This window comes from Nicotiana attenuata, chromosome 6 (genome assembly GCF_001879085.1).
Source record: "Nicotiana attenuata strain UT chromosome 6, NIATTr2, whole genome shotgun sequence".
Taxonomy (NCBI): domain Eukaryota; kingdom Viridiplantae; phylum Streptophyta; class Magnoliopsida; order Solanales; family Solanaceae; genus Nicotiana; species Nicotiana attenuata.
The window spans coordinates 63396467-63423206 of NC_031994.1; the positions used below are offsets into that span (position 1 = coordinate 63396467).

The window sequence follows — 26740 nt, forward strand, 5'->3', positions numbered from 1 at the left end:
CGGGGGACAAAGACGAAGGTGAAACAGCAATAAGAAAATCTTCTTCAGAATTTCTCTCAGACAAGCAATAAAAGTATGGAAAACGAATTCCTCAGCCTTTATTTATCGGCAATACAAGTGGCCCTCATGCATCCCAACTGCCACCATTAACTACGTGACCAACCGTACGCCGGTTCAATTCCATAGGAATGTGCGTCATTATGACAGGCTCCGTAAAGCGGCCTTGTAAATCACCCGTCGGCGTCCCGCCCTCGAAATGGTCATAACGACCTATTAATGCCGAAGAAGTGCTCCTTGCGCCTTAAAAAAATTTTCTTTTTGACACCACCGAGCATGTATCTAGCGTGCCCTCATTCTCTTCGGCCGCGCAACATACGACCCGTCCGCCATGGCCGACGGGTACGTTTCCAAAGCAAACGTAAGAATCAGAGCACAATGCGGCTCAACCTCACTCGAAGTAAGCTAAAAGGTCAAGTGCCTTCGTCCAAAAGGAGAGTTCAACCTCGATCGAACAATGACTTGACAGCCCAATAACAGGATACTAATACTCTACAAGGCTAAGGGCCATCGCCAAAAAGAATTCGGCCTCGACCGAAGCAACAGTCGCCATCCCCATCCATGTTTCTCGAAATACAGCCAATGGAATCCACTTATCGAGCTCGGCCAAGGCCCGACCTCAATAAGCAGAGGGACTAACTGTATGGGTCAGAATCCGACCCCACGATGATTAACGAGGTTAATCCCGTTTCAAGCTAATTCATGATTAATTAGTGGTACGATCACTCAGAATTGACGATGTTCAACCCGCATCCGGCTCGATCAACAAGGCCATGGCCTGTCCGCCACCATAAAGGCGAGATCCCAACGTGGTCACGGCCACTTATTGCCAGCTCACGAAGCTCACAGCTATAAATACTAAGAGTAGAAGCCCTAGAAAGGGGGGCTGCTTCTTGACCACTATAGACAGGAGAGAGAAGAGAAAAATATACCCATCTTATAGGAAGAGAAAACACCATTGTAAGGCTCTGAACCTCTTCATGGAGAGGCAGACCAAACAAATATTATCAATAAAGGTTTCGAATGTTTCTCCCCCTAATTCTGAGTACTTATTTTCGTTTCTTTCATTTGGTCCAACGGATTATTACGATTTTCTATGATTTTCCCGTGATTATTTGTATTGTTTTGCACTCATAAGATATGTGATTACTTTTGAGCAAACAATATTATTAATCTCTTTCCAGTGATGTATTTCTTATTCTTATATTTGGTGAAAAGAATGAGACCTTCTAGAGCTCTTTAATCACTTTTACTAGAGCAATCTCTATAGTATTCTTTTTACCTCTTTTATTTTTATGTCGTAGTTTATTGGAGGAAAACGGAAGAAGAAGACAGCAGTGGATTTTCACATATTGCGTATTTTATGGGTCTAGTACATTGAATGGAATGGTCATAAATTGACTGAACTTGAGGTAGAAGTGGAAGAATTCTGTTAAAAATCAAACACTCTATTACCAAGAACCTAACAAGTGTGGTGAATACCACAATAAAATTACGAGAACTACGACTCTAATAAAAGCAAGACTCTAGACTCTTGGACTCGCGGAGAATCAATTTCACATTCTAATTAACAAGAACTTAAGAAAAATTTATAGATTGGAAATAGGAAAAATATGAAAGGAAAAAAACAAAGTCCAAGATAGTCGGGCAGCCAGCCTAGCATTAATATAAACTCAAATAGTGTAAGACATCAAAATATTTGTGATATTGTCCACTTTGAGCTTGTGCATTCACAATTTAAAATGCATCAATATGTTTATTGCTTTTTTAAATACCTCGCATCCCTCTCGGGTTGTCATTTTGAGATTTGCTAATAATATTATATGCATATCCTTCTTAGAGATTCGACGTTCTCGTTGAGGTGTGTCCCATCATTGCTTAAGATTGCATATAGAGTGGTGTAACGGCACACTCTATTAGTGATACATTTTATTCGTTCTAGGCCTAACTAACCCTAACGGTTTTAAAACGTGTCATTAAGTCTATGACCATACTTCCTTAATAGTATATCTCTCGTGTTTTATCAATATGAATTTTGCTTATTATATTCCAATAGAGATATTTAGATAGCTATTTGTCCACTATAAACCCAGTTTTTGACTTATACGACAAGGAATTATCAGTATATAACAAGAAAATTAACATATATATTTGTCCTGCCGTTGAATATTCCACCTTAAAGAATACTTTGGAAATTTTCGATAAAAAGAGAGGAAAAGACCCAAATATCAATCAAAATTACACTAGTGAAAATGGTAAAGCATACACAATAATCAGACAAATTTTCCACGTTGAACAAGATATTGGAATTTTTCCTACATGATTATTTGATAGGTACAATGTATATAACTTGCTAAATGTGACCTAACTCCAATGGTTAAACGTATATGGATGTTTCAAATGTAAAGTCAGCGACAATATCATTATGATAGTAATAGTGTTTAATTGCACCCCAATTTTAAGTTATGTCTTTATTATTTTCCAGTCGAATATTTTCATTAGGGCCCGACTAATTAGCACTTCCAAGAATAATTCTAATTTTCCTTCTTTTTCTTTTTGGGAGACATGGTTTCAACCTAATGTTAACCTTATGCTTGTTGAAATGGCGATGCTAACCTAATGTTATATATATATATATATATCTTTTCTGCTTTAATTAGTTAGCATTAATTTTCTTTCCTGATAGCTTTGTTAAACAATACAAAATGATAACAAGTTAATTAATACGGTAGAAGTTAGAAATTGATTAGTCGTCATTCTTTAATGTATATATACAAGATCGTAAGAGTTTAAGTTATATACACTATCCGTATAATAAATATTTACATCATCAGGTACCCTTCATTAGTTAGAACAGGTATGTCTTATTTTTAAGATTTTAAATCTTACAATTAAAGAAATCTTATATTAGATATCACTTGAGTGACATGGTAGAAAGAAAATTATGCACTAATAATATATATAAACTTAAATTCTTTATTAGAATATGAATTCCAGTAAAAAGTGATACTCCATTATAATAATGAAAAATAATACACTTTTTGAATACCTCGGACAACATAATTACAAGTTGCCAAGTTGGTGCAAACTCTAGATTTGAAAAATCGTTTTGTTAATATTGGAGAAAATCGGTTTGGGTTCGGTAGTAAAATTTAAATATTTATTATGAAACACTTTATTTAATTAGTTTAATAAAATTTGATTTAATGGAGAAGAAAGAAGAATGTAACACATGCCGGTTAATTGCTTTTACTATGGTTGATATCACACGCCTTAACTCTCCAAATTTAATAATTACACTTTCTTCAAAAAAATAACTAAACACTTCAAATTTTCCAAGAACTTGACATAACGGGCAACAATCCAACAACAAACGAACCCAATGTATTCTCATAAATGGGGTTTGGGAAGGTAGTGTGTACGCAAACTTTATCCCAACCTTATAATAGAGAGGTATTTTCGATAAACCCTCAGCTCAAGGAACAGTGGAGATAAAATAACAAGAAGCAAACAACAGTAACAACAATTTATTAAGTTAAGGGACGCGAATGACATAGCATGTAATAGTAAAGAACTGTCACTAAGATAATACAAAAATAATCCTAGTACTACCGGTAAGCCTATGAGGAACACACTACTATCTGTCAACCTACAATCCTAATCCTCGACCTCCACACTTTTCTATCATGGGTCCTATCCTCGGTATAAGCTGGAGCAATGATATGTCCTGCCTAACTACCTCTCCCTAATACTTCTTAGGCCTACCCCTTCCCTTCCTCAGACCCGCAATTGACAACCTCTCGCACCTTCTGACCGGAGCATTTATGTCTCTCCTTTTTCACATGCCGGAACCATCAACGGGCAACAAATTATAAGCAGTAGCAAACATAAAGTGCAATTGAGCCTAATAACAACTTGATTTTTGACTCATTACAAGGTTGAAACTTTTTTCTCCAAACGTGAGAAAATTGAACAACTAGTAAAACAGTAAAAACTTTGTACATGTACCAATCACTTCAATTTGCCGCATGATTTAGCTGACTATACAATTTTTTTGTCTTTAAAGACTTTCGTATCATGGTACATAGCACCAAATTTTGGCCTATAAATACTGTAAATCTGAACGAATAAATCATCAAACTCTACTGCCAAACTTTGAAATATTACACATACCATTTAAGACCCTACTTCTTTTCCTTGATCTTAAACCGCAAAATGCCTACTGCATTGTCCTCAATTTTTTCCAACAATATTAAAGAATTTGTAGTAAATGAAGGCAATGGAGTTAAGGGTTTATCAGAATTAGGACTTAAAACCCTACCAAAACAATATATTCAACCACTCGAAGAACGAATTACTACTAGTACAATAATCGTCGATGACTCTATTCCGATCATCGATATGTCCAATTGGGACGATAATAATACTAAAATTTGTGAAAAAATATGTGATGCAGCTGAAAACTGGGGATTTTTTCAGATTATTAATCATGGAATTCCCCTTGAAGTTCTTGATAGTGTTAAGGCTGCAACTTATAGGTTTTTCAGACAGTCTGCAGAGGAGAAGAATATGCATTCTAAGGATAATTCAACAACAAATAACGTAAGATATGGAACAAGTTTTACACCTCAAGCTGAAAAAGCTTTGGAATGGAAAGATTATCTTAGTCTTTTCTATGTTTCTGATGAGGAAGCTGCTGCCCTTTGGCCTTCTGCATGCAGGTTCGTATAATTTAACGTATCGTTAAAAATTATAGTATGTATTAATAGCGTAAAAAAATATTTATACAATTAGCCAGTGGCGAAGCCAGAAATTTTTTCAAGGGTGTTCAAACTTAAAAGAAGTAAAAAAATCCCCGACAAAGGGTGTTCAATATATGTTATATACTTTTAAAACCTAATATATATATATATATATATATATATATATACATACGTAATGTAATTTTTTCCGACGAAGAATGGTCAATTGACTACCCTTACTAGAATGTAGNCATAAACCAAACTCATTCCTAATTATACTAGACTTATAGTTTCACGTTTCTTTAGTTCCATTTAAAATGCCAAATTTTTTTCTTCTTTTTTTTTTTTTGCAAATCCTTCATGTGAAATTAAAAAATAATAGGAGAAAAGGAACCCAGTGATAGATTTGTTCATCACTCAATGCAAATTTTTCTACTTCTTAAGTATAATAATTTATTTTAGTAAATCTATCACAATTTATTTCAAAACACAAATCGAATTGAAATAGTTGTGAAAATCAAGAGTTGAAATAGAAAAATTGTGTCTCTGGACTTGCGCTTAAGTTGTAAATTACAGTTGTGAACTAATTAAAGACCATGAACTTAACGTGTGTTGTTGCATGTCATGCTCGATATGAAAATTATTTAAAATTTTAGAAATTCTAATTAAGATGATCTAATACCATCAACTATCTACAATATATGGAGAGTATTAACTTAATTAAGGGTGAAGAAAATTACAGAAGAGTCAAGGGACATCCCTGACAATTAACATTGGAAGCATAATAAATTTTTGAAGTTGAGTCTAAGAGTCCGTTGAATTGAAACTTTTGAGTACTCAATAATAAAATAATTATTCCTACACACACTTAAAAGAGTTTATAAGGATATCCAGCTTTAGTATGATGAATAAATTAACGTAATGAAAATTTCAGCATACCAGTTGAGCAGCTGAGCATGTGACACAAACTTCTAAGAATTAAAATTGGCTTCTAATAAAAAAAAATACAAATTGTCTGACAAAATTGTTAACTCTAGGAATTAATCAAGCATGCAATTTTGTAATTGAGGCTAGGACTTTCATGTAGCTACAATGTTGCTTCAATTGAATCGAAAATATGTGCCATTACTTAAGTGTACATATGGGAATAATTAGAATTTAGTTTTCAAAAAAAAAAAAAATAGATGTATGAAAAGAACCAGTTTAAACTAGGAATACAAATTTATTTTCTTACTTTACTTTTTTTATCTTTCTTTTCTTAGCCGGATATTTTTTACGTGTGAAACACGTACATAGAAACTAGTATTTTATAAAAGAATCCACCAATTATTATTTTGTAACAATATTGCTTCGTCTTCTCGGTCATCTGATAGTGTATTATGTAGTTCATAATAAAAATGATAATTTTGTACCAAATTTATTTATGTTTAGGACTATGGTTTGCGATAATATAATGAATGTTATTGATAAAGGTAATGTTGGGTATTTGTGATAGTTTTTAGAACTTGTAGGTATAAGTCATGTTTCATGTTTTTTCGACAAAAAAAAAAAGTAAAATATGTTTTGAAAACTTATGTCCTAACTTTACCCAAATCAAATTTTTCAAAACAAATTTGGAAATCAATGGCCAAACGCTAGCTAAAGTACTCGTAGAATAAAAGAAAGAATTTTTTTTTTTTTTGAAACCATTGGTCTAAAACCGTTCATGCATATTTATATATCTATCAATCATCTTATTAAGAGAATAACAGAAAATTTGTTATTAAATTATTTATATAAAAATATACCTTACGTTGACTTAATAGTGTATTGTTCTTGCAGGGATGAAGCACTAGAATTCTTGAGAAATTCTGATATTGTAATCAAGAAACTTTTCAAGGCACTTATGAAAGGACTAAATATAAATGAGATAGACCAAATTAAAGAATCACTTTTAATGGGTTCAAAAAGGATTAATCTTAATTACTATCCTAAATGTCCTAATCCTGAATTAACAGTGGGAGTAGGTCGTCATTCTGATGTTTCAACATTAACCATTCTTCTTCAAGATAATATTGGAGGACTTTACGTAAAAAAATTGGACAGTAATTCTTGGTTTCATGTCCCACCAATTGATGGAGCAATTGTGATTAATATTGGTGATGCTTTGCAAATTATGAGTAATGGAAAATATAAGAGTATTGAGCATCGAGTTATGGCTAATGGATGCAAAAATAGGATTTCAGTGCCTATTTTTGTAAATCCTAAACCTAATGATTTGATTGGTCCTTTGCCTGAAGTGATTAAGAATGGAGAGAAGGCAATTTATAAGCAAGTTTTATACTCAGATTATGTCAAGCATTTCTTTAGAAAAGCTCATGATGGAAAAGAAACTGTTGATTTTGCTAAGATTAATTAAAAAAGAAAAAGATGGTTGTGATGGAAAAATAAATATTTTTTATACTAATTAAGCTTATAATTATGTTTTTCCTAATTCATTTGTCTTCTTTTAATGTGAAACTTTATTTTGTTTGTAATAAAAGTTTGATATGTATTGTGTTATTGCTAAATAAATATTTTATGTTTTTTTTTTCCAATTACGTTTCTCGTAATTCACTTGCAGCTATTGTGGACTTTTGTTATGTTTCTCATAACAATGAATACTCAATGCTATTTAAGAGAGAAAGTTTGATATTAATCCAGTCTAATTTTGAATTCCACATATTGTTAGTTCTCTATTCCCCACCACTTAAACAAGAATCAAATTCGCACATTTTCGAACTTCTAGTTTTTAGTTTAACAACTTACATTCATTTTATTACCTTAGTTCGATCCACGCATGTAATTACTGTTTAAGTAATTTCAAGCTTATAAAATTGTGAAGTAAAATAGTATATCATTATTTTACCAATATTACTTAAAATTAGTCTAACATGCCTAGAATGATTATTTAGGATGGAAAAACATGTAAGTATTTAGTTTTTATAAATGATTATTTAGGGAGAAATTTAAAAATAGCTAGATTTACAAGTGTTTTCAAAAATAGCTACAGTTTCAAAAGTAATGGAAATTTAGCCACTTTTCATGTAAAGATACATATGAACAAAAACACTGTTCAAAATCCGAAAAAATATTCCAGTATAATATACTGGAATTCCAGCATAAGTATGCTGGAACTCCAATCTCCAGTATATTATACTGGAACTTTCCGCGCGTTGGAGTTCCGGCATAATATGCTGGAAGTTCATACACAGGTGCAACGGTCTCCAGTATATTATGTTGGAACATTCTGTGTTCCAGCAAAATAGTGGCTATTTTTCAATGACTTTGCAAATGTTGGCTATTTTTGAATGACTAATCTGAAAACTAGCTAGCCCGTGCTATTTTTACGATTATTTAGGATGAAAAACATCCCCCACATTCCTATAGTAAACATGCTAAAGGCCCGGGCCTGTGTTGTGGATTGGGGGCTGTATTGTGGATTGGGTTTAGAAAAATGACATTGTATAGCCACTCTCAAAATAATAGTCGAATATATACACACACACATACACACACACACATTATATATGTTATATACAAAAATTATATAAATTTTTTATATTTTTTCGGTGGACTAAAAGTAAAAAGAAGCCCATTGGGTTTCAGCAACAGGTTTTCGGGAGAAATTCAAAAATAGCCAGATTTATAAGTGGTCATTAAAAAATAGCCACAGTTTCAAAAGTAATCGAAATTTAGTTATTTTTCATGTAAAGTTAAATCTGAAAGAGAACACTGTTCAAAATCCGAAAAATATTCCAGCATAATATACTGGAGTTCCAGTATATTATATTGGAACTCCAGTATAATATACTGGACTTGCAGCGTAATATACTGGACTTTCGGTATAATATACCGGTCCAGCATAATATGCTGGAAGTTCATACACAGGTACATCAATCTCCAGTATAGTATGCTGGAATTTTCCGTGTTGCAGCAAAATAGTGGCTATTTTTCAATAACTTTGTAAATGCTGACTATTTTTCAAACCAGTCCGAAAACTGGCTAGCCCGTACATGTGCTGTGATTTCAAGTACCGTGATGAGGGTTTTACTACCCGTGCTAGGATTCCAAGTACTCGTCCAGATATCTGTACTGAGGTTTCGAGTACCCATACTGAGCATGGATAGGTAACACTGCCAATTGTAGAATTACTACCGAAAAAACTTGCCTTTCTCTTATCCTACACTTCTAGACTCACTGACATCTATAATAATAATTACTCCAACTGTTTTAATTTAGATGACATACTTTTCTTATTAGTCCGTTCCAAAAAGAATGACACATTTCTACAATTGGAAATAATTCAACTTTAAACTCTTCATTTTACCCTTAATGAGAAACTTTTATAACCACCCAAATGTCATGGCCCCACAAAGCTTTTACCTCTTAAGCTTTTAAGACCACAAGTTTCAAAAGTCTTATTTTCTTTTCTTAGACTTCGTGCTGAGTCAAACTAACTCATCTAAATTGAAACGGAGGGAGTACATTTTTGATGTAGGAGGATTCATCTTGAATTGACAACTTTTACACTAATTAAAATCCTCTTTTTTTTGTCCGGGCTTGAGACCGATAATATTACAAACTCAGACAGGCGGAATTACTCCCCCCCCCCCCCCCCCCCAAACAACAAAGAATGAAGAAACAGAACAAAAGATATATAAGTGATATATAAGTCTACCTTTCCAGGTAGGGGAAGGTCTGCGTATACATTACCCTCCCCAGATCCTACATATGGAATTTCCTTCTCTTTTTATTTGATGAATTGGTTTTAGAAACGGTAGACTGCGCAGGAAAGGATTCAGGTACGGGAGCGTCTACCTCCTTTCCCAAGCCTGATGAAAGGCATACTGGGTGTGTTGTTGTTGTTGTATGTATTGTATTTCAATGTTGAATACTCTCTCCATCTCATATTATCTATCATGATTCTTGTACACACCCTTAAGAAAAATTGGCTAGGATGAGATTTTGACTATTTTACCCTTATTTATATCTTAATATTTAATCTTTCTTCATTGAATATTTTCTCAATTTATGTGTCATCTCTATTATTATTGATTGTATTTGTGTAAAATATGATAAAGTGTATAACAAAACAAGGTTGACGTATTGGTATTTGAATAAAGCTATCCATAATTGAGGTGTTTGAAGTCTTCAAGGATACTTAGTACTAACGATAAAAAAGAAAAAAATAATTAATTTTTTTTTAAACTTCTAAAATGATAAATAATTTGAGATAACTATTTTTAATGATCGCGACTAATAATATGAGACGAAGGAAGTATATTGCGCTTGGGATCAACTTCTTGTTGGAAAAGACCTACACATTATATTGGAATCCACTTGCTTTGTCAAAGATTACCTAAATAACTTTTTTTATGTTTGGTTTGTTTTTTCAATTACGTTACGTTTCTCATAATTCTAGTTTTAGGTTTAATAAAATCAAAGGGAATTTACATGCATTTTATTACCTTAGTTTGGTCCACGCATATTATTAGAGTTTAAATAAATTTCAAACTTATAGAATTGTAGAGTAAAATAGTATCATTATTTTACCAATATTACTTAAAATTAGTCTAACATGCAGAATACCTATTTAGTTTTTATAAATGATTATTTAGGATGAAAAACATCCCCCACGTTCATATAGTAAACATGCTAAAAGGCCTGGGGCTGTTTTGTGGATTGGGCTTTAGCAACAGATTTCCCCACTAATATACCAAGCCTGGCCCAAACTGTGAAGAGCCCATGAACTTTGGAATCTTTGGGCCTTTGAGCCATAAAGTTTGATGCTCAAAAGTGCTTTTTAAATTGATTAGCCAAACACAAATTGATTCTCTTTAAAAATATTTTTTTCAAAAAGTAATTTTAAAATAAGTAGATTTTAGCAAATGAGGTTCCAAGTACTCGTGTTGAGTATGGGTAGGTACCGGATACCCATGCTGATGTTCCAAGTATCCGTGTTGAGATTCCGAGAATCCGTGCTAGGTTTCTAAGTAAATCGTGTTGAGCACGGATATGTACCGAGTACCCTTGCAAAGGTTTCGAGAAACCGTACTGTGGTTCCAAGAACCCGTATTGAGGTTTCGAGTACCTGTGCTGAGGTTTCAAGTGCCGTGATGAGGTTTTGAGGCTCCAGATATCCGTACTGAGATTCTAAGTACCCATACTAAGGTTCCAAGAACCCGTATTGAGGTTTCAAGTGCCGTGATGAGGTTTTGAGGTTCTAGATATCCGTACTGAGATTCTAAGTACCCATACTAAGGTTCCAATAACCGTGCTGAGGTTCCGAGTACCCACACCGTCAATTGTAGAATTACTACCCAAAAAAGTAAATACACTTTTTTTCCTTTCTCTTATCCTACACTTCCACACTCCCTGACATCAATAATAACTATATTTTTTATGTACGAGGATTCATCTTGAATTGACAACTTTTACACAAATTATTAATCTAGCCCAATTTTTCTTTTCTGTCCGGGCTTGAGACCGATAATATTACAAACTCACACAGGCAAATTACTCCCCACCCCCCCCACCCCCCCCCCCCCCAAAAAAAAAAAAAACCAAAACCAAACCAAAAATATTAAGAGAGATAACAAAAGATATATAACTGAACGTGAATCATGAATTAGTTCCTAAATATCCTCCATGTACTTCAATTAAAGTTTTCCATTTTGCATACATTCTTTTTAGCTAAATACTTACCCACACCGGGTGTTTACACCAAACTATATTAACTCACTATGGTTAATTAATTTAATTAGATGAGAATGCTAGTAATTTACCGTGGTTAAATGATTGTATTCTGCGCACTTCTTTTTATTATCAAGATGCCCTACAACACGTGATTTGCTTGTATTCTGCGCACTTCTTATGGTGCGATTCACGTTTCAAGCAGTATCAAAACTGGTTATTCCTCTTTTCCACTTGTGCCTTTATTTAATATTATTGGAATCATTCAATATATTTAATAGTATGTTTTTCCCTTTATTATTCCCTCATAATGAGCATAATCTATTACTATTCAGCATAAGATGGGCAAAAAATGGCTCATTCCGAGAGTGGTCACATGTCTAGGAAACATCATCAAGATGCAAGTTAATATTAAGAGTTTAACTTTTGTACAGTGACAGACTGACATTGTATAAATATGTTGCACGATGAAGTTAAGTTGATCTACAATAATAGGTAAGTCTTCATAAGAATTTTGCTATCTCGAAAAACAGGATAATAACTATAGTTGGTTAAATTATTAGGGCACAACAACAACAACAACAAAAAACCTAATATAATCCCACAAGTGGGGTCTTTGAGCCGAGGGTCTTTCGGAAACAGCCTCTCTACTCCTCGGGGTAGGGGCAAGGTCAGCGTACTCACTACCCTCCCCAGACCCCACTTGTGGGATTACACTGGGTTGTTGTTGTAAGTGGGGTCTGGGGAGGGTAGTGTGTACGTAGACCTTACCCCACCTTGAAGGTAGAGAGGTTGTTTCCGATAGACCTTTGGCTCTCAAAAGACGAAAAGAAAAGCAGTAGTACCAAACAGTAACAACAACAAGACAGTAAGAAATCGAAGCGAAAGGAATAACAAGTAATACTACACGTATAATAACTTAAATCCTAAATAAATCAAAAACAATTAACAAATTCAAACCAACAATTATTTCCAATTTAAATTACAAATCCTCATCATCAACCTTGTCTTCAACACTTTCAAAACCAAACCACATTTTGGTTTTACAAAACTCCATGAAAAAGTACCAAGCAATAGCAAAAACAGTGAGCAATGCACTGACTATATACACAGTCCTATGAGCAACAACCATAACATAAACCAGAAAACAAGAAGGAACAAAACACATAACCAATAGTCCTGGCATTGACAATGGCACTTGATATGGTCTCTTAACATTAGGCATTTTCCTTCTCAACCACAAAAACGACGCGAATTCGAGCAACATCCCAAGACTATACAAGAAATTCACAGATGATACAATGTCTGCAAATGTCAAGTATGACACAACCAATGCTACTAATGTTGGTACACAAATTCCAATCCAAGGTGTGTTAAACCATTCTGATCTTACACCGAAAACTCGAGGCAACAACCCCATCTCAGCCATTCCAAGAATTTGGTAAGCACAACTACTCAATTGAGCCTCATATAAACCAATCACTGACAATACAATTCCAAGTTCCATCCAATATTTCAACCAATTTCCAGCAATCATAGCAGCCAAATTAGCAAAATAACCATCACTCCATTTAGCTTGATCCAATGGCACAGCACCAGTAGTGCCCAAAAGGGGTAACACATAACTAAAACATGTAACAATTCCAGCTGAAAAAAGTGCCTTAGGAAATGTTTTTTGAGGTTGTTCAACTTCACCAGCTAAAGTACTAGCATTATCCCAAAAATTCAAGTTCCAAAAAAGGGTATTAAAGAACAAATTCCAATCTTTTTTAACACCCTCTTGACCTAAACTTAACCATCTATTAGGATCAATCTTGGGAATTGAAAATAAGGTAATTAACCAAAAGGGACAAAGGGAAAGTAAACCTAACACAACAGCAGTGTAACCAACTATAGACAAACCTAAATAATTCAAGAATGACAAGAACATAGTGATCAAGAAAATAGCAATATACCTAGGAAAACCAGAAGAAAGAATAGGAAAAACCAACTTAATATAATCTAAGCAAAGAACAGGATAAGAAGCTAAGTTACAAACAGCACTAAGTAATTTCCAAGAACCCATTAAAGAACCCCAAAATGGGCCAAAAGCTTTATCAGCCCAAATAACAAATCCACCATTACCTGGAAAAGTAGTGGCAAGTTCAGCTGTAACAAGAGCTTCAGGTACACTCCAAATAAATGGGAAGATTAAAAATCCAAGAATTGCTAATAAAGGACCAGCTGCACCAATTGCTGCTTCTGCACCATAAGGACCACCAGAAACCTCAAAAAAGATTATGAATATTAATGGGATTAAAGCTAATTTCTTGGATTTTTTTGTGGGGGTAGGGTTTTTGGGGGTGTTGGGTTGTTCTTCATCTTCAAGAAGGGGTTGAGATGAAGAAGAGATTTGAGGAGCTGTCATTTGGAGTTGTTGCAATGGAAGAGAGAGATTTTTTTGCCTTTTTCTCCTTCCAAAGATGGGAAATTTGAGGTTGTATAATGAAGATTTGGTGGAACAGAAGATTCTTATATCTAGATTTAGATGCAACTTGAGTATTTCATTATTGTGGGGTGGGTCTAATTTTGACATTTTCATTGTTATATGGATTGTGATCCTAAAACTTCTCATGTTAGGTGCTTGTTCTCTTTTTGGTCAAATGGTAAGAAAATATTTACAATATTTAAATGTGAGTCATATCAAATTGGCATCTTTACACAAATAGCCGGCGATATTCATCGTTTACTTTTTCTATCCATATACATAGATTATATATTAATTATACATAATTATACATAGCCTCGCTTCCTATTCATTTGTGGGTCTGGACCCGAGGGCCTTTTTTTTCAAGAGGTGATTTCGAGAATCAACCAACGGAAAAATCCGTAGCCCAGGTGACTCACAGCCTCCCTCTTGCCCAAATAAATGAAATGGGATGAATCAAATCAATAAGCTTTTTGATTGATTCAGGGCGCAGCGAAGCCAAATTCAATCAAGGCTCGATTAGTTCACAAGATTGAATGGCCAATTCTCCTCCGAACCCTCGATTCGATTGTTTTCCAAGAATGTTGAGCCGGGTATGTAAGCCATGTATCTGGGAGGAACTTAAATAAATTGAATAGAGGAACTCCCGAGCATTTGGCGATCTCAGATGTGTCGATATCAATGGTGACTCATTATTTCGATGAATCATTTCTTCGGACAGAAGAAGATTATGTAAACACTTACTCGAGATCTCACTTATCAGATTCCATTGTGGAAGACACAATTTTTTCTGAAGAATTCGCCATGATATACCTGATCCATGCATAATATCATGAAAAATGGATACAAATTTTTGACTGCTACTTAGTATTGGCAATAGGTCTGAAAAAGTATCTAAAAATATCAAATTTAGATATTTGTACCCTGTCGAAGTAAGGAACCATGGCATATATGTTTGGAATAGATTCCATTTTGAGAGAGTTGAAAAAGCACTATCTCGTTGAAAGGTTCTATACATCTGCCCTTTCTCAACGCATTTCTTTAGACAAAGACTCCGTTTTTTCCTCTTTTCGGATGATAAATCTTTCTCAGAACATGGAGTGTGAATCAAACCCATGTTTGAATTGAAATTGAGATACTGATGCAAGTTCTTCCCTTCTGAATCAGATAGATTCATATCTGAAAGAGGTTGACAATAAGTTCTTTCAAAATTGACTATTTGCCCCTCTGTTAGAGGTGTTCCAGAAATGTCTGCGATCGAGTAAATAGCTCTACGAATATAATACATAAATTATACATATAATATACCTCAAGCGGCTATTTTTGTTTTAAGTGGTTGGATGGGCGGTTATATGGGTTAATTCTTCTATCAAATCAAGAGGGTAATATTTTGGTCCACCCCTCTGCTTGAAAGTAAATTTGAGATTTACATAGGTGAATGTAGGGATAATTGGTGTCTTACTCGAGATGAAATACATCTTGTTTACTAAAGTTTATGCAAATAAAAAAAATTACCTAATGTCTTTTGTTTCTGCTAAGATTTGAATTATAGTTGATTATATTCTATTTACCTACTTTATCAATCACTAGATTATAACCGTAGAAAAAAGTACTTAATAGTTATAATTAACCCGACATCATATAAATTTTAGATATAAAAGAAAAAGTAGTCTAGTACACTAAGTTGCGGTTACGTGCGGGATCCGAGGAAAGGCCGGACCACAAGGGTCTATTGTATGCAGCTTTATCCTACATTTTTGCGAGGGTCTAAAGCTCACCAAAATAGCTTCTTTCTTCTTCTTTCACCTTTCAATTATTCATGGAACCACCTCATTCTCCTCCCCTCCCTGCCCTCAACTCAAAAAGAAAATTAATAAGGGAAAAATTGAAAAATATTAAGAAATGAGAGCAAAATAGAACAATATAGTAATAAAGACAAGATGTATAGGAGGAGCATGTAGAAGCTATCTTATTCAAGTGTGTTTCTTGTGTACTTCATAGGATAACGAATACCCTATTTATAGGATATAAGATACATGAAAGGTTACAAGAATACACCTAAAGGTTACAAACATTAAGTGATGAATTAACTAAGTACATGAACTCAAATAGTTCGTGGAATAGGGATGTCTAGGAGTATTCAATGGACATCCACTCTAACGTATTCATAACACTCCCCCTTGGATGTTCATCTAAAAGATAATGTGCCTCGTTAAAACCCTACTAGAAAAAAAAATCCAGTGAGAAAAAGTTCAGTAAAGGAACAAGAGTAGACACATCTTGTAATACGCATTAAGTGCTGCCTCATTAAAAACCTTACAAGGAAAACCCACTTGGGACAAAACCTTGGTTAAGGAAAAAAGAGTACAACGCGTACTATACTCCCCCTGATGAAAACTTTATTTGATATTTCGGAGACGATGTATTCCAATCTTATGTCTCAGCTTCTCAAATGTTGATGTTGGTAATGCCTTAGTGAATAAATCTGCCAGATTATCACTTGGACAGATTTGTTGAACATCTATCTCACTATTTTGTTGAAGATCATGCGTGAAAAAGAACTTTGGTGAGATGTGCTTTGTTTTGTCTCCTTTGATATATCCTCATTTTAGTTGAGCTATGCAAGCAACATTATCTTCATACAATATCTTTTGAATTTTCGTTTTTAAAGAAAGACCACACAATTGTTGAATGTGTTGAGTCACTAATTTCAACCATACACATTCTCGACTAGCTCCATGAATAGCTATTATCTCTACATGATTTGAAGATGTAGCAGCTAAAGTTTGTTTTGTTGAACGCCATGAAATAGATGTACCTCCACAAGTAAATAGATATCCTGTTTGAGATTGGGCTTTATGTGGGTCAGACAAATAACCTTCATCCGCATAACCAATCATTTGTGAATCAGATTCATAAGAATAAAATAATCCCATATCAATAGTCCCCCAGAGGTATCTAAAAATATGCTTAACACCATTCAAGTGTCTTGTCGTTGGAAAGGAACTAAATCTTGCTGATAAACTTATTGCAAAAGTTATATCTGATCGAGTATTATTTGCAAGATATATTAGTGCCCCAATTGCACTAAGATATGGAGTTTCATCACCAAGAAGCTCTCCATCATTTTCATGAGGTCAGAATGGATCTTTATTTATATCAAGTTATCTCACAACCATCGGGGTACTCAATGGGTGTGCTTTATCCATATAAAAATGCTTGAGGACCTTTTCGGTATAAGTTGATTGATGGACAAATATTCCATCTTTCGTATGCTTAATTGTAGACCAACACAAAATTTTGTCTTTCCAAGATCTTTCATTTCAAACTTTTTCTTCAAACAGTCTACTGCTTTTGGAAGTTCCCCACGAGTTCAAATGATGTTTAGATCATCAACATACACAATGATTATAGTAAATTCAGATCCAGACCTTTTTATAAATACACAAGGACAAATTGGAACATTCTTATACTCTTCTTTCAGCAAATACTAAGTCAGACGATTATATCATATTCGGCCTGATTGTTTCAATCCGTATAAGAATTTTTGAAGCTTTATTGAATAAGTTTCGCGAAATTTTTTATTAGTTTCAGGAACTTTAAGCCCTTCAGGAATTTTCATATAAATTTCATTGTCTAATGTACCGTACAAGGCTGTGACAACATCCATCAGACGCATATCAAGTTTTTCATGGACTGCCAAATTTATAAGAAACCTAAAAGTGATTGCATCCACCATAGGAGAATATGTCTCCATATAATCAATGACAGGTCTTTGCAAAAATCCTTGTGCCATAGGTCGTGCTTTATATCTAACGACTTCATTTTTATTATTTCGTTTTCGCACAAAAACCCATTTATATCCCACTGGCTTTATTCCTTCAGGTGTTCAGACTATACGTCCGAATACTTCACATTTTTCAAGTGACGCTAATTCTGCCTGGATGGCGTCTTTTCATTTTGGCCAATCATTTCTCTGTCTACATTCATCGACAGATCTTGGTTCAAGATCCTCATCTTGTTGCATTATTTCAACGACAACGTTATAAGAAAAAATATTGTCGACAATAATATTAGTTCGGTTCCATCTTTTTCTCGTAGAGACATAATTTATTGAGATCTCTTCATTCTTATTATTTTCAGGTACCTGGACCTCCTCTGAGGTCTTATCATTTGTTATGACACGGGTCTCTTTTTGAGAAATTGCCTCCACATTATGATCTCCTAGATCATTTGCTCCTTTTCGCATTCGAGGATTTTTATCTTTGGAACCAATTGGTCTACCAAGTTTCAAGCGTGGATTAGACTCATTTGCATTTATAGATTGTCCAACCGGGACATCAATTCGAATAGAAGCATTAGCAGCTGGAATATGTGACTTAGTCACCCTTGGTAGGTTAGTGAATGCATCTGGAAGTTGGTTTGCAATATTTTGCAAATAAATTATCTTTTGAACCTCGTGTTCACATTGATTTGTTCGAGGATCTAAATGAGATAGTGATAATGCATTCCAATCTATCTTCTTTTGCAATTGCTTATTTTCTCCCCCTAATATTGGGTATACTGATTCATCAAAATGAAAATCAGCAAATCTTGCCGTAAATAAATCTCCAGTCATAGGTTCCAAATATTTTATAATAGAAGGAGATTCATACCCAACATATATCTCCAATCTTCTTTGGGGTCCCATCTTTGTGCGTTGTGGTGGAGCAATTGGAACATATACTACACATCCAAATAGATGGGAAATATTTGGCTCTTGACCAAAAGCCAATTGTATTGGGGAGACTTTATGATAACTTGTAGGTCTGATCCGCACAAGAGCTGCTCCATGCAAAATAGCATGGCCCCATGCTGAAATGGGAAGTTTTGTTCTCATAAGCATTGGTCTAGCAATTAATTAGAGGTGTTTGATCAATGATTCTGCTAGACCATTTTGAGTATGGACATGAGCAATTGGATTCTCAATTATTATCCTAGTTGATATGCAATAATCATTAAAGGCCTGGGACGTAAATTCACCAGCATTATCAAGACGAAGTGTCTTAATTGCATAATCTGGAATCTGTGCCCCCTTAATCTTATTAATTGAGCTAGTAACCTCGCAAAGTCCAAATTGCGGGTTGATAACAAGCATACATGTGACCATCTTGTAGATGCATCTATCAAAACCATATAATATCTGAATGGTCCACATGGAGGGTGTATGGGACCACATATTTTACCCTGTATACGTTTAAAAAATGCAGGAGATTCAACTCCAACTTTAATTACTGATGGTCTAGTGATCAGTTTGCCTTGAGAACATGCAGCACAAGAGAATTCTTTAGTTTGAAGAATCTTTTGGTTCTTCAATGAATGACCATGTGAGTTCTCAATTATTTTACGCATCATATTATAACCGGGATGGCCAACCGGTCATGCCAAATAATAAAATCATTAGTAAACTCCTCCTTGTTTACTATGGCATGTGATTCGACTACAGTAATATTGGTGTAGTATAATCCGGAGGAAAATGCGGGAAGCTTTTCAAGCACATACTTCTTTTCCGCTTTTATTGTAGTAATATAAAGGTATTCAACCTTTCCTTCATTGGTGGTCTCAATATGATAGCCATTTTGGCGAATATCTTTGAAACTCAACAAGTTTCTTTTAGACCTACTATAATATAATACATCATTAACAGCCAATATAGTTCCTCCTGGTAGTAATACAGTCGCTCTTCCAGAGCTCTCAATTAATTTTGTACTACCAGATATTGTTATGATATTGGCTTTTTTATAATTAAATAAGAGAAATATCTCTTATCTTTTAATATGGTGTGCGTCGTAGCACTATCCAGAAGATATATTTCTTCTTTATTATTCATACGGCCAAATGAAGACTGAGAAGTTTCATATTCTTCAAGAAGAAAAAAAATACATCATAAGTAATATTTAAAAATTTAAGAAGAAAAGAAACTACATTTAGGAAATTAAATACTGACAACATAAAAAGTTTTATTCAAAATATGAACTTCATAAAAAGAAATACATTTATTTTTTTAATTTTCCCAATAATAAGTCTTCAGCTATGATGCTCAAAGAAGTCTCCAACTTCTAAATGAGTAATATCTCTAAGGCCTTCAAAAATATCATCTTTATAGGCAAGGTTTGCATCAACTTTATCATGATTATTCATAGGGCCGCCTCAACATCATTTTGAAAGGTCAAGTGAGTCTTAACTTTATTTTTGTTTCCCTTTTATGGAGGTTTGATAAAGTTTGACAAAATATTCTGGCGTACGTCAAATTCGTGCCCAATGATTTTTCATACCATATCGGTGGACATTATTACCTTTGTCTTTTGAAGGATTATTCTGAGAACCCTTATTGTTCTCTTGTTTATCACGACCACTAGCATGGTGATTATTATTTCGTTTCTTGCCATGCCCACATATATTTATACGACAATGATAAATATTTTGTCTTCTTTCAGACTTTTGATTTATCGCTATCACATTCGCTTCTGGGAATGGAGCTGATCCAATAATGGGGCGGACTTCATGATTTTTTATTAAAAGGTATCATTTTCACACTGCCATTATTATATCATCAATATGGGCCAATGAGACCTGAACCCAATGTCTTACACATATGAGACGTGTTAGGCCATAATATGATGGGACTTTAACCCAATATCTTATCATCATGGTGCACCAGGACTTGAACCTGGTGTCTTACCCTCATAGTGCAGTGGGACTTGAATCCACTGTCTTATGCTCATATAATATTTATCACAAATTATCTCATTCTCTTTAGAGAATGGAACATAATTTTAGATCGCAACAAATTCAAGTATTGATAAATTTAATACAGTGAAAACTATCAAAAAAAATATTCCAAATTAATTTATACGATAAAGAGTTTCTTTTTTTTAATTGTAACAAGTAGCATGCCTTAAATATCTTGGATATAAATTTACACATGTCATGAAGGCATGTAAGCAATCAAAATAATTTTTACATGTTCTAGTTAAACTCAGCTCTTAGTATTGCTAAATATTAAAGCTTTGTTTAAAGGATTTCATATTCTTAATCTGAAAAAATATTGATTACATTACTATTACTAGGATATGAATAGTTAGTAATAGAACTACTAGAATAGATCAAATCAAGATGACATCATCATTATCCTTTTAGAATATGTAAGCACACATATCAGAGTTGCTTAAACCAAATGTTACTCCTAAGATAAACAAGAAGCATCGAATAAATATTAAGCCCCCATATTCTATGTGATTATTTATCATATTTATATGGCACTTGTACTAAAATATTATATCACAAGATTCTATCAGTTTCAGGCAAGGCAAGTATTGCAATGATATCTAAAGCAAGTCATGCATGTTCTGACATATTATAAAATTTAAATTGTAGCCCAAAAATTTAAGAAGATGATACCGATTGAAGTAAATAATCCCAGTTGGTTGAGACTCGTGGTGATAACGTATTAAGAAATGAGAGCAAAATAGAACAATATAGTAATAAAGACAAGATGTATAGAAGGAGAATGTAGAAGCTATCTTATTCAAGTGTGTTTCTTGTGTGTACTTCATAGGATAAAGAATACCCTATTTATAGGAAATAAGATGCATGAAAGGTTACAAGAATACACATAAAGGTTACAAATATTAAGTAATGAATTAACTAAGTACATGAACTCAAATGGTTCATGGAATAGGGATGTCTAGGAGTATTTAATGGACATCCACTCTAACATATTCATAACAAAAAACCAACTATAAATGAAAAAACCTTATAAAAAAAAATTATAGTACTCTAATTCCTAAATGCCAAAAGAAAAAACAGAAAGAAGGTGCAGGGATGAAGATGTAATTTTACATGAACACATCATTACTTCTCTACCTTAGGTTAGTGGACCAAAGTAAACGCAGAACAAAGCTAAACTAACTTCCAACAGTTGAACACTGTCAGATAAAAACATCATGTTATTGCAAAGTTGGGGCTGTCCATCTGCTTCTTTAAAATTCTGCAGAAGACATAACACTTCAATTTACAACAATCCAACAACTAAAATCCTCATATATTCTTGTCCTAGAAAACATGGTAGATGTTTTTCTTCATCTTCTTTGAACTATAAATCTTTACCTAAGTTGGTGTGTCTTCATGGGATAGGAATAGAAGAAATTTCTGATGTTATTCATAACAAGGTTAGTCACTCCACTTCATATCTTTGTTTGATATGTACAAAAAAAAATCATCTTTTTTACCCCCTTATTCTTGATTTTTGCTTTTTGTTGGTTCTTTTGTGTAAAGTTTGAATCTTTATGTATCAATTAGGCTAAACTTTTGTTGGATTTTCATAGTGTATGATGAGATATGGAGGGTCAGTTTCAAAAGAGGATTAAATTTTGATATAATAGTTTTACATAAGCTAAATTTAGATGTAAAAATGTGTGTAAATTTGTCAATTAGGTCCCAAATTGGTTGGATTTGCATTATGTATGATGAAAATTTCTCATCTTATTTTCCTTTTGTTGGTTCTTTTGTGTAAAGAAACAGCTTTTCTACTCCCTCGGGTAGAGGTAAGGTCTGCGTACACACTACCCTCCCAAGACCCCACTTGTGGGATTTTACCGGGTCGTCGTTGTTGTTGTTGGTTCGTTTGTGTAAAGTTTGAATCTTTATGTATCAATTAGGCTAACGTTTTGTTGGATTTTCATAGTGTATGATGAGATATGGAGGGTCAGTTTCAAAAGAGGATTAAATTTTGATATAATATTTTTCCATACGCTAAATTTAGATGTAAAAATGTGTGTAAATTTGTCAATTAGGTCCCAAATTGGTTGGATTTACACTATGTATGATGAAAATTTCTCATCTTATTTTCCTTTTGTTGGTTCTTTTGTGTAAAGAAACAACTTTTCTACTCCCTCGGGTAGAGGTAAGGTGTGCGTACACACTACCCTCCCAAGACCCTATTTGTGGGATTTTACCGGGTCGTTATTGTTGTTGTTGGTTCGTTTGTGTAAAGTTGGAATCTTTATGTATCAATTAGGCTGCATTTTAGTTGGATTGTTATTGTGTATGGTGAGAGTTGGAGGGTAAGTTTCAAAAATAAGATTAAATTTTAGATATAATCTTTTTCTAATTACTTAGTACTATGTGTATACATTTGTCAATTAGTTCCGAAATTGGTCTGATTTAAACTATATGGGGTGGAAAATGTCTCAGTTCAGGTCTATGTAGGCTTAATGTTTATACTATATGGAAGGTCAATTCCAAATGTATGATAATATAAGAAGTGTTACAGGATGTTCATTTTCTTTACAATCTCAAAGAAAAGGTGGAGTATTTTAGTTGCATTGTATTTGTATTTATAGATAGTTAACATCCATCTGTTCACCATAAAGAGGGAATTTCTAACATCCATCTTTTCGTCTTTTTCGTTTTCTTGAGCCGAGGGTCTATTGTAAAACAACCTCTCTACTCCATCAGGGTAGGGGCAAGGTCTGTGTACACACTACCCTCCCCGGACCCTAACCTGTGGGATTTTACTGGGTTGTTGTTGTTGTTGTACCATTAGTATGGTGAAAGATGTGTCCTTTGGTTCTTACCTAAACCTGGAAAACGGGGGAACTGTCTTGAGAATGAACAGATTACGCTCTCATAATCTTATAGGAAATGGTTTGATTAGGCACTGTAAGGTGTGGAAGCAATGTTCTACCGGAAGAAGCATCAGTGTGGAAAGATTTGTCTCAGAAATCACATTACTGTAAGAGGGATATGCCTTTATATGTTATTAATTTGTTTTTAACCAACCCACAGGTTTTGGTTGCAGCAGCGGTATCTGCAGCGGTCGGTCAGCTGATGAAGCCTTTTACTTCAACTCTATTTTATGGCAACGAGTTCAATTTCAAGGCTGTCTTACAGGCTGGGGGTTTTCCTTCCACACACTCATCTGTAAGATTTTCATCCCTCTATGCTTGTGCAACTTTGTTTAACGTCACCTATTGTTTACACGACCTGATTCTGAAACCAAACTCCATGATAAACTAAACAACTCTTCAATCCCAAACTAGTCTACATTAAATGAATTGAAGAAAATTTTGTTATATATACAAAGACCAGCTTTTTATCTTATTCATTTCTGTTTCGTTTAATTTCATCTATCTCCAAATGACAGGCAGTAGTCGCCACAGCTACCTGCCTTGCCTTGGAAAGGTAATTTATTCCATGTCGGTTTTCCCTCTAGAGGAAGCATTAGAACTTGGAATAAAGCACTGCAGTGTTGCATTGTACTTCTATTTTCCTGACTGGTTGGCTTTGTCCAACTATGGATGACATGCTATCAGTGCCGTAACTGCAGGGGGTTTTCTGATTCAATTTTTGGTTTAGCAGCGGTTTATGCTGGTCTCGTGATGTATGATGCGCAGGTATGTGTTGGAAACTTGGGTGTCCCTTCTTTCTTTTGCTAGCTTCACTTCAAGAAAAATTTGCTTTTAGAATATGGATGTTGTTTAACCCCACACATTGCAATATGAGAAACTGCTAGATTTCTTTTTGTGCCAAAACTGATAGTTCCCTATTTGGAAAATGGGCTTGAGAGGCAGAAAAGAATGAGATAGCTCTTGGTAGCTAAGTTGCTCGGACACGTGCGGGTGTCCGACATGGGTGCGGATCTAGAGGTCGGGTCCTTCAAGATGTAAATTCTAAGATTCGGGGATACAGATCCTAGTACGGATCCGGGTGCGGGGATCCAGCTGAAAATAATTCAAAAAAGTAAAAATGTAAAAATATCCAAATTATGAGAAATTTTGTGGAATACTTACGTATAGCTTGTAAAGTGTGGATTCCTTTTTTATTCTCAAGTTGTAGATAAGTAAAGGATTGATTTCCTAGATAATGTCAGGCTATTTTCTTCAAATTTACCCTAGTTTTGGTTCTGATTTCGGGAATCAAATTGTATTCGTCTCAAATTTTTCCGTCTGTCGTGGTCAAAGTACCCAAAATTGTTTGACCAGATCCGGTACTGATCCCATACCCACACCCATACTAGTGTCGTGTCGACAGGGTGCGGCACCTAAACTGCCATGTCAGAACAACTTAGCTTGGTAGCCATTTGATACATTTATTGAAACAAGTGTCAAAATTTGGAAACTATGAATCTGATCAGAGCTGGTGTTCCAAGGTTCCCTGTGCCATAACTAGTCTAAACACGAACCTTTAAGTGTGAAATTTAGCAGGAGAGTATATATTCCCTCAAGAAGGCACTCATCGTTCTTTCTTTTGAAGTAAGAAGGCATTCTTCAATGACAACAAAAGCAGAAAGGATATTACCCTACGAAGATAAATTTCACGTTACCTGTCATCTCCCCCGCTAAACAGATGTGAACCATCTATTTTCCAAATAAAGGCTTAATGTTATGTGAGTTGGGCTAAATTTATATTTACGCTATTAAGTGGTCGAAAACATGCTTAAAAATGAATATTTCCACTGAATCTAAAGTGAAAGAACAATACTCAGTTGTAAAGAGGCCTTTATTTGTTAGTCTCGCTGTTTATCACCTCAAGGAGCAATGCACTCCTAGGAAGCAAATTTGGAGACCAAGAGCATATATGTCGAGCAACTATTGGTAAGTTAAACAACATGAAAATCTACTTGCCCTACCTAGAAAGGGAAAGATGAACAATTACTTGTGATACAGGAAGGGAATTTTTCTTCTATATTATTTTTTCGCCTCGGAAATTATAAAATCTGAATTGCGGCAGTCAAAAATTCCCTGCTTTTCATAAGTTTAAATTAGGTGGCGAAATGCAGTGGTAAAACTGATCAATCATGATAAGAAATACGACATTTTTTCCTTTTCCTTCCCTTTTCTAAAAGAGTTTTGTTCCTTTTCCTTTACATGCCTGGTTTGTCTGACCTTCAATATGTGCTTCTGTAGGGAGTTCGAAGGGAAGTAGGCATTCATGCAAAAGCATTCAATAAAGCTTTGTTCAGAAATCAAATAAACTCAGTTCCATCTAATAACGAACTTGATGTTTTGACGGATTCTATACAAGAGAAATTATCCTCAGGTGCAGAGAGCCTTGATCCTCGATTATCAGAGGAATCAAGTCCTTTTCAACCAAGGTTGAAGAATGTTACTCTATTGCTTAAACCCGACGAAAGACGAGTCTCATCTACCTTTGCTCCATTGAAAGAACAAGTTGGTCATACAGAGGTTGAGGTCATAGCAGGTGCATTCTTGGGATTCTTTGTGAGTTTGGCGGTAAGTTTGACGTGACCCCTCAGTCGTTAGTGTTTACTTTGCATTATTTTTTGGCCAATGAGATACCACAGTAAATCTGTATACGGCTTATTTACAATGTAAATTGCAACTAAAATCCTTCTATATATCAAGAAAATTTCACTAGCTTGCCTTCATGCAGACCTGTTTGTGTACAATTCTTGAGTGAATCAGGTTTTCATAACCTGGTGTCAATCTTGATATTAGCACTAGATCGACAGGCGAGATTAACTTTTGTATAGAAAGCACGATCCACCTACAAATTTTCGTTCTTTTTTGGTTCATGCTTATGCTGGTGTTGTCTCTGTTCTGTATAACCTGAATCGTGAAACCGGACATGTTAATTGTTGTAGTTATTCCAAATGTCTGATGTTATAAGGTGCTACTGATGTTTTGAGAATGGCATTTGAAAGACATAATTAACGTAAAATGTATCCTCTCTAACAGCTTAAAATTTTGGATAATAT

At 34.4% G+C, this 26740-nt stretch overlaps 4 protein-coding genes across 4 annotated transcripts; 2 read left to right on the forward strand and 2 right to left on the reverse strand.

Annotated features, from left to right (window-relative positions):
* Positions 4210–7352, forward strand: LOC109228288 (feruloyl CoA ortho-hydroxylase 1-like). The gene is made up of 2 exons (XM_019393443.1): positions 4210–4778; positions 6621–7352. Exons 1-2 carry the CDS (start codon positions 4273–4275, stop codon positions 7195–7197), a joined length of 1083 nt encoding a protein of 360 aa, XP_019248988.1. The 5' UTR covers positions 4210–4272; the 3' UTR covers positions 7198–7352.
* On the reverse strand, positions 12429–14099 carry LOC109227092 (probable polyamine transporter At3g13620). The gene has a single exon (XM_019392106.1). The coding sequence runs from the start codon at positions 14092–14094 to the stop codon at positions 12496–12498; it is 1599 nt and encodes a 532-aa protein (XP_019247651.1). The 5' UTR covers positions 14095–14099; the 3' UTR covers positions 12429–12495.
* LOC109227898 lies at positions 17489–19129 on the reverse strand. Its single transcript, XM_019393091.1, has 3 exons — positions 19003–19129; positions 18128–18834; positions 17489–17851 (listed from the first exon to the last, which is right to left on the reverse strand). Exons 1-3 carry the CDS (start codon positions 19127–19129, stop codon positions 17489–17491), a joined length of 1197 nt encoding a protein of 398 aa, XP_019248636.1.
* Positions 21897–26414, forward strand: LOC109227094. The gene is made up of 5 exons (XM_019392107.1): positions 21897–22190; positions 23809–23943; positions 24167–24204; positions 24350–24416; positions 25929–26414. The coding sequence occupies exons 1-5, from the start codon at positions 21966–21968 to the stop codon at positions 26268–26270; spliced, it is 807 nt and encodes a 268-aa protein (XP_019247652.1). The 5' UTR covers positions 21897–21965; the 3' UTR covers positions 26271–26414.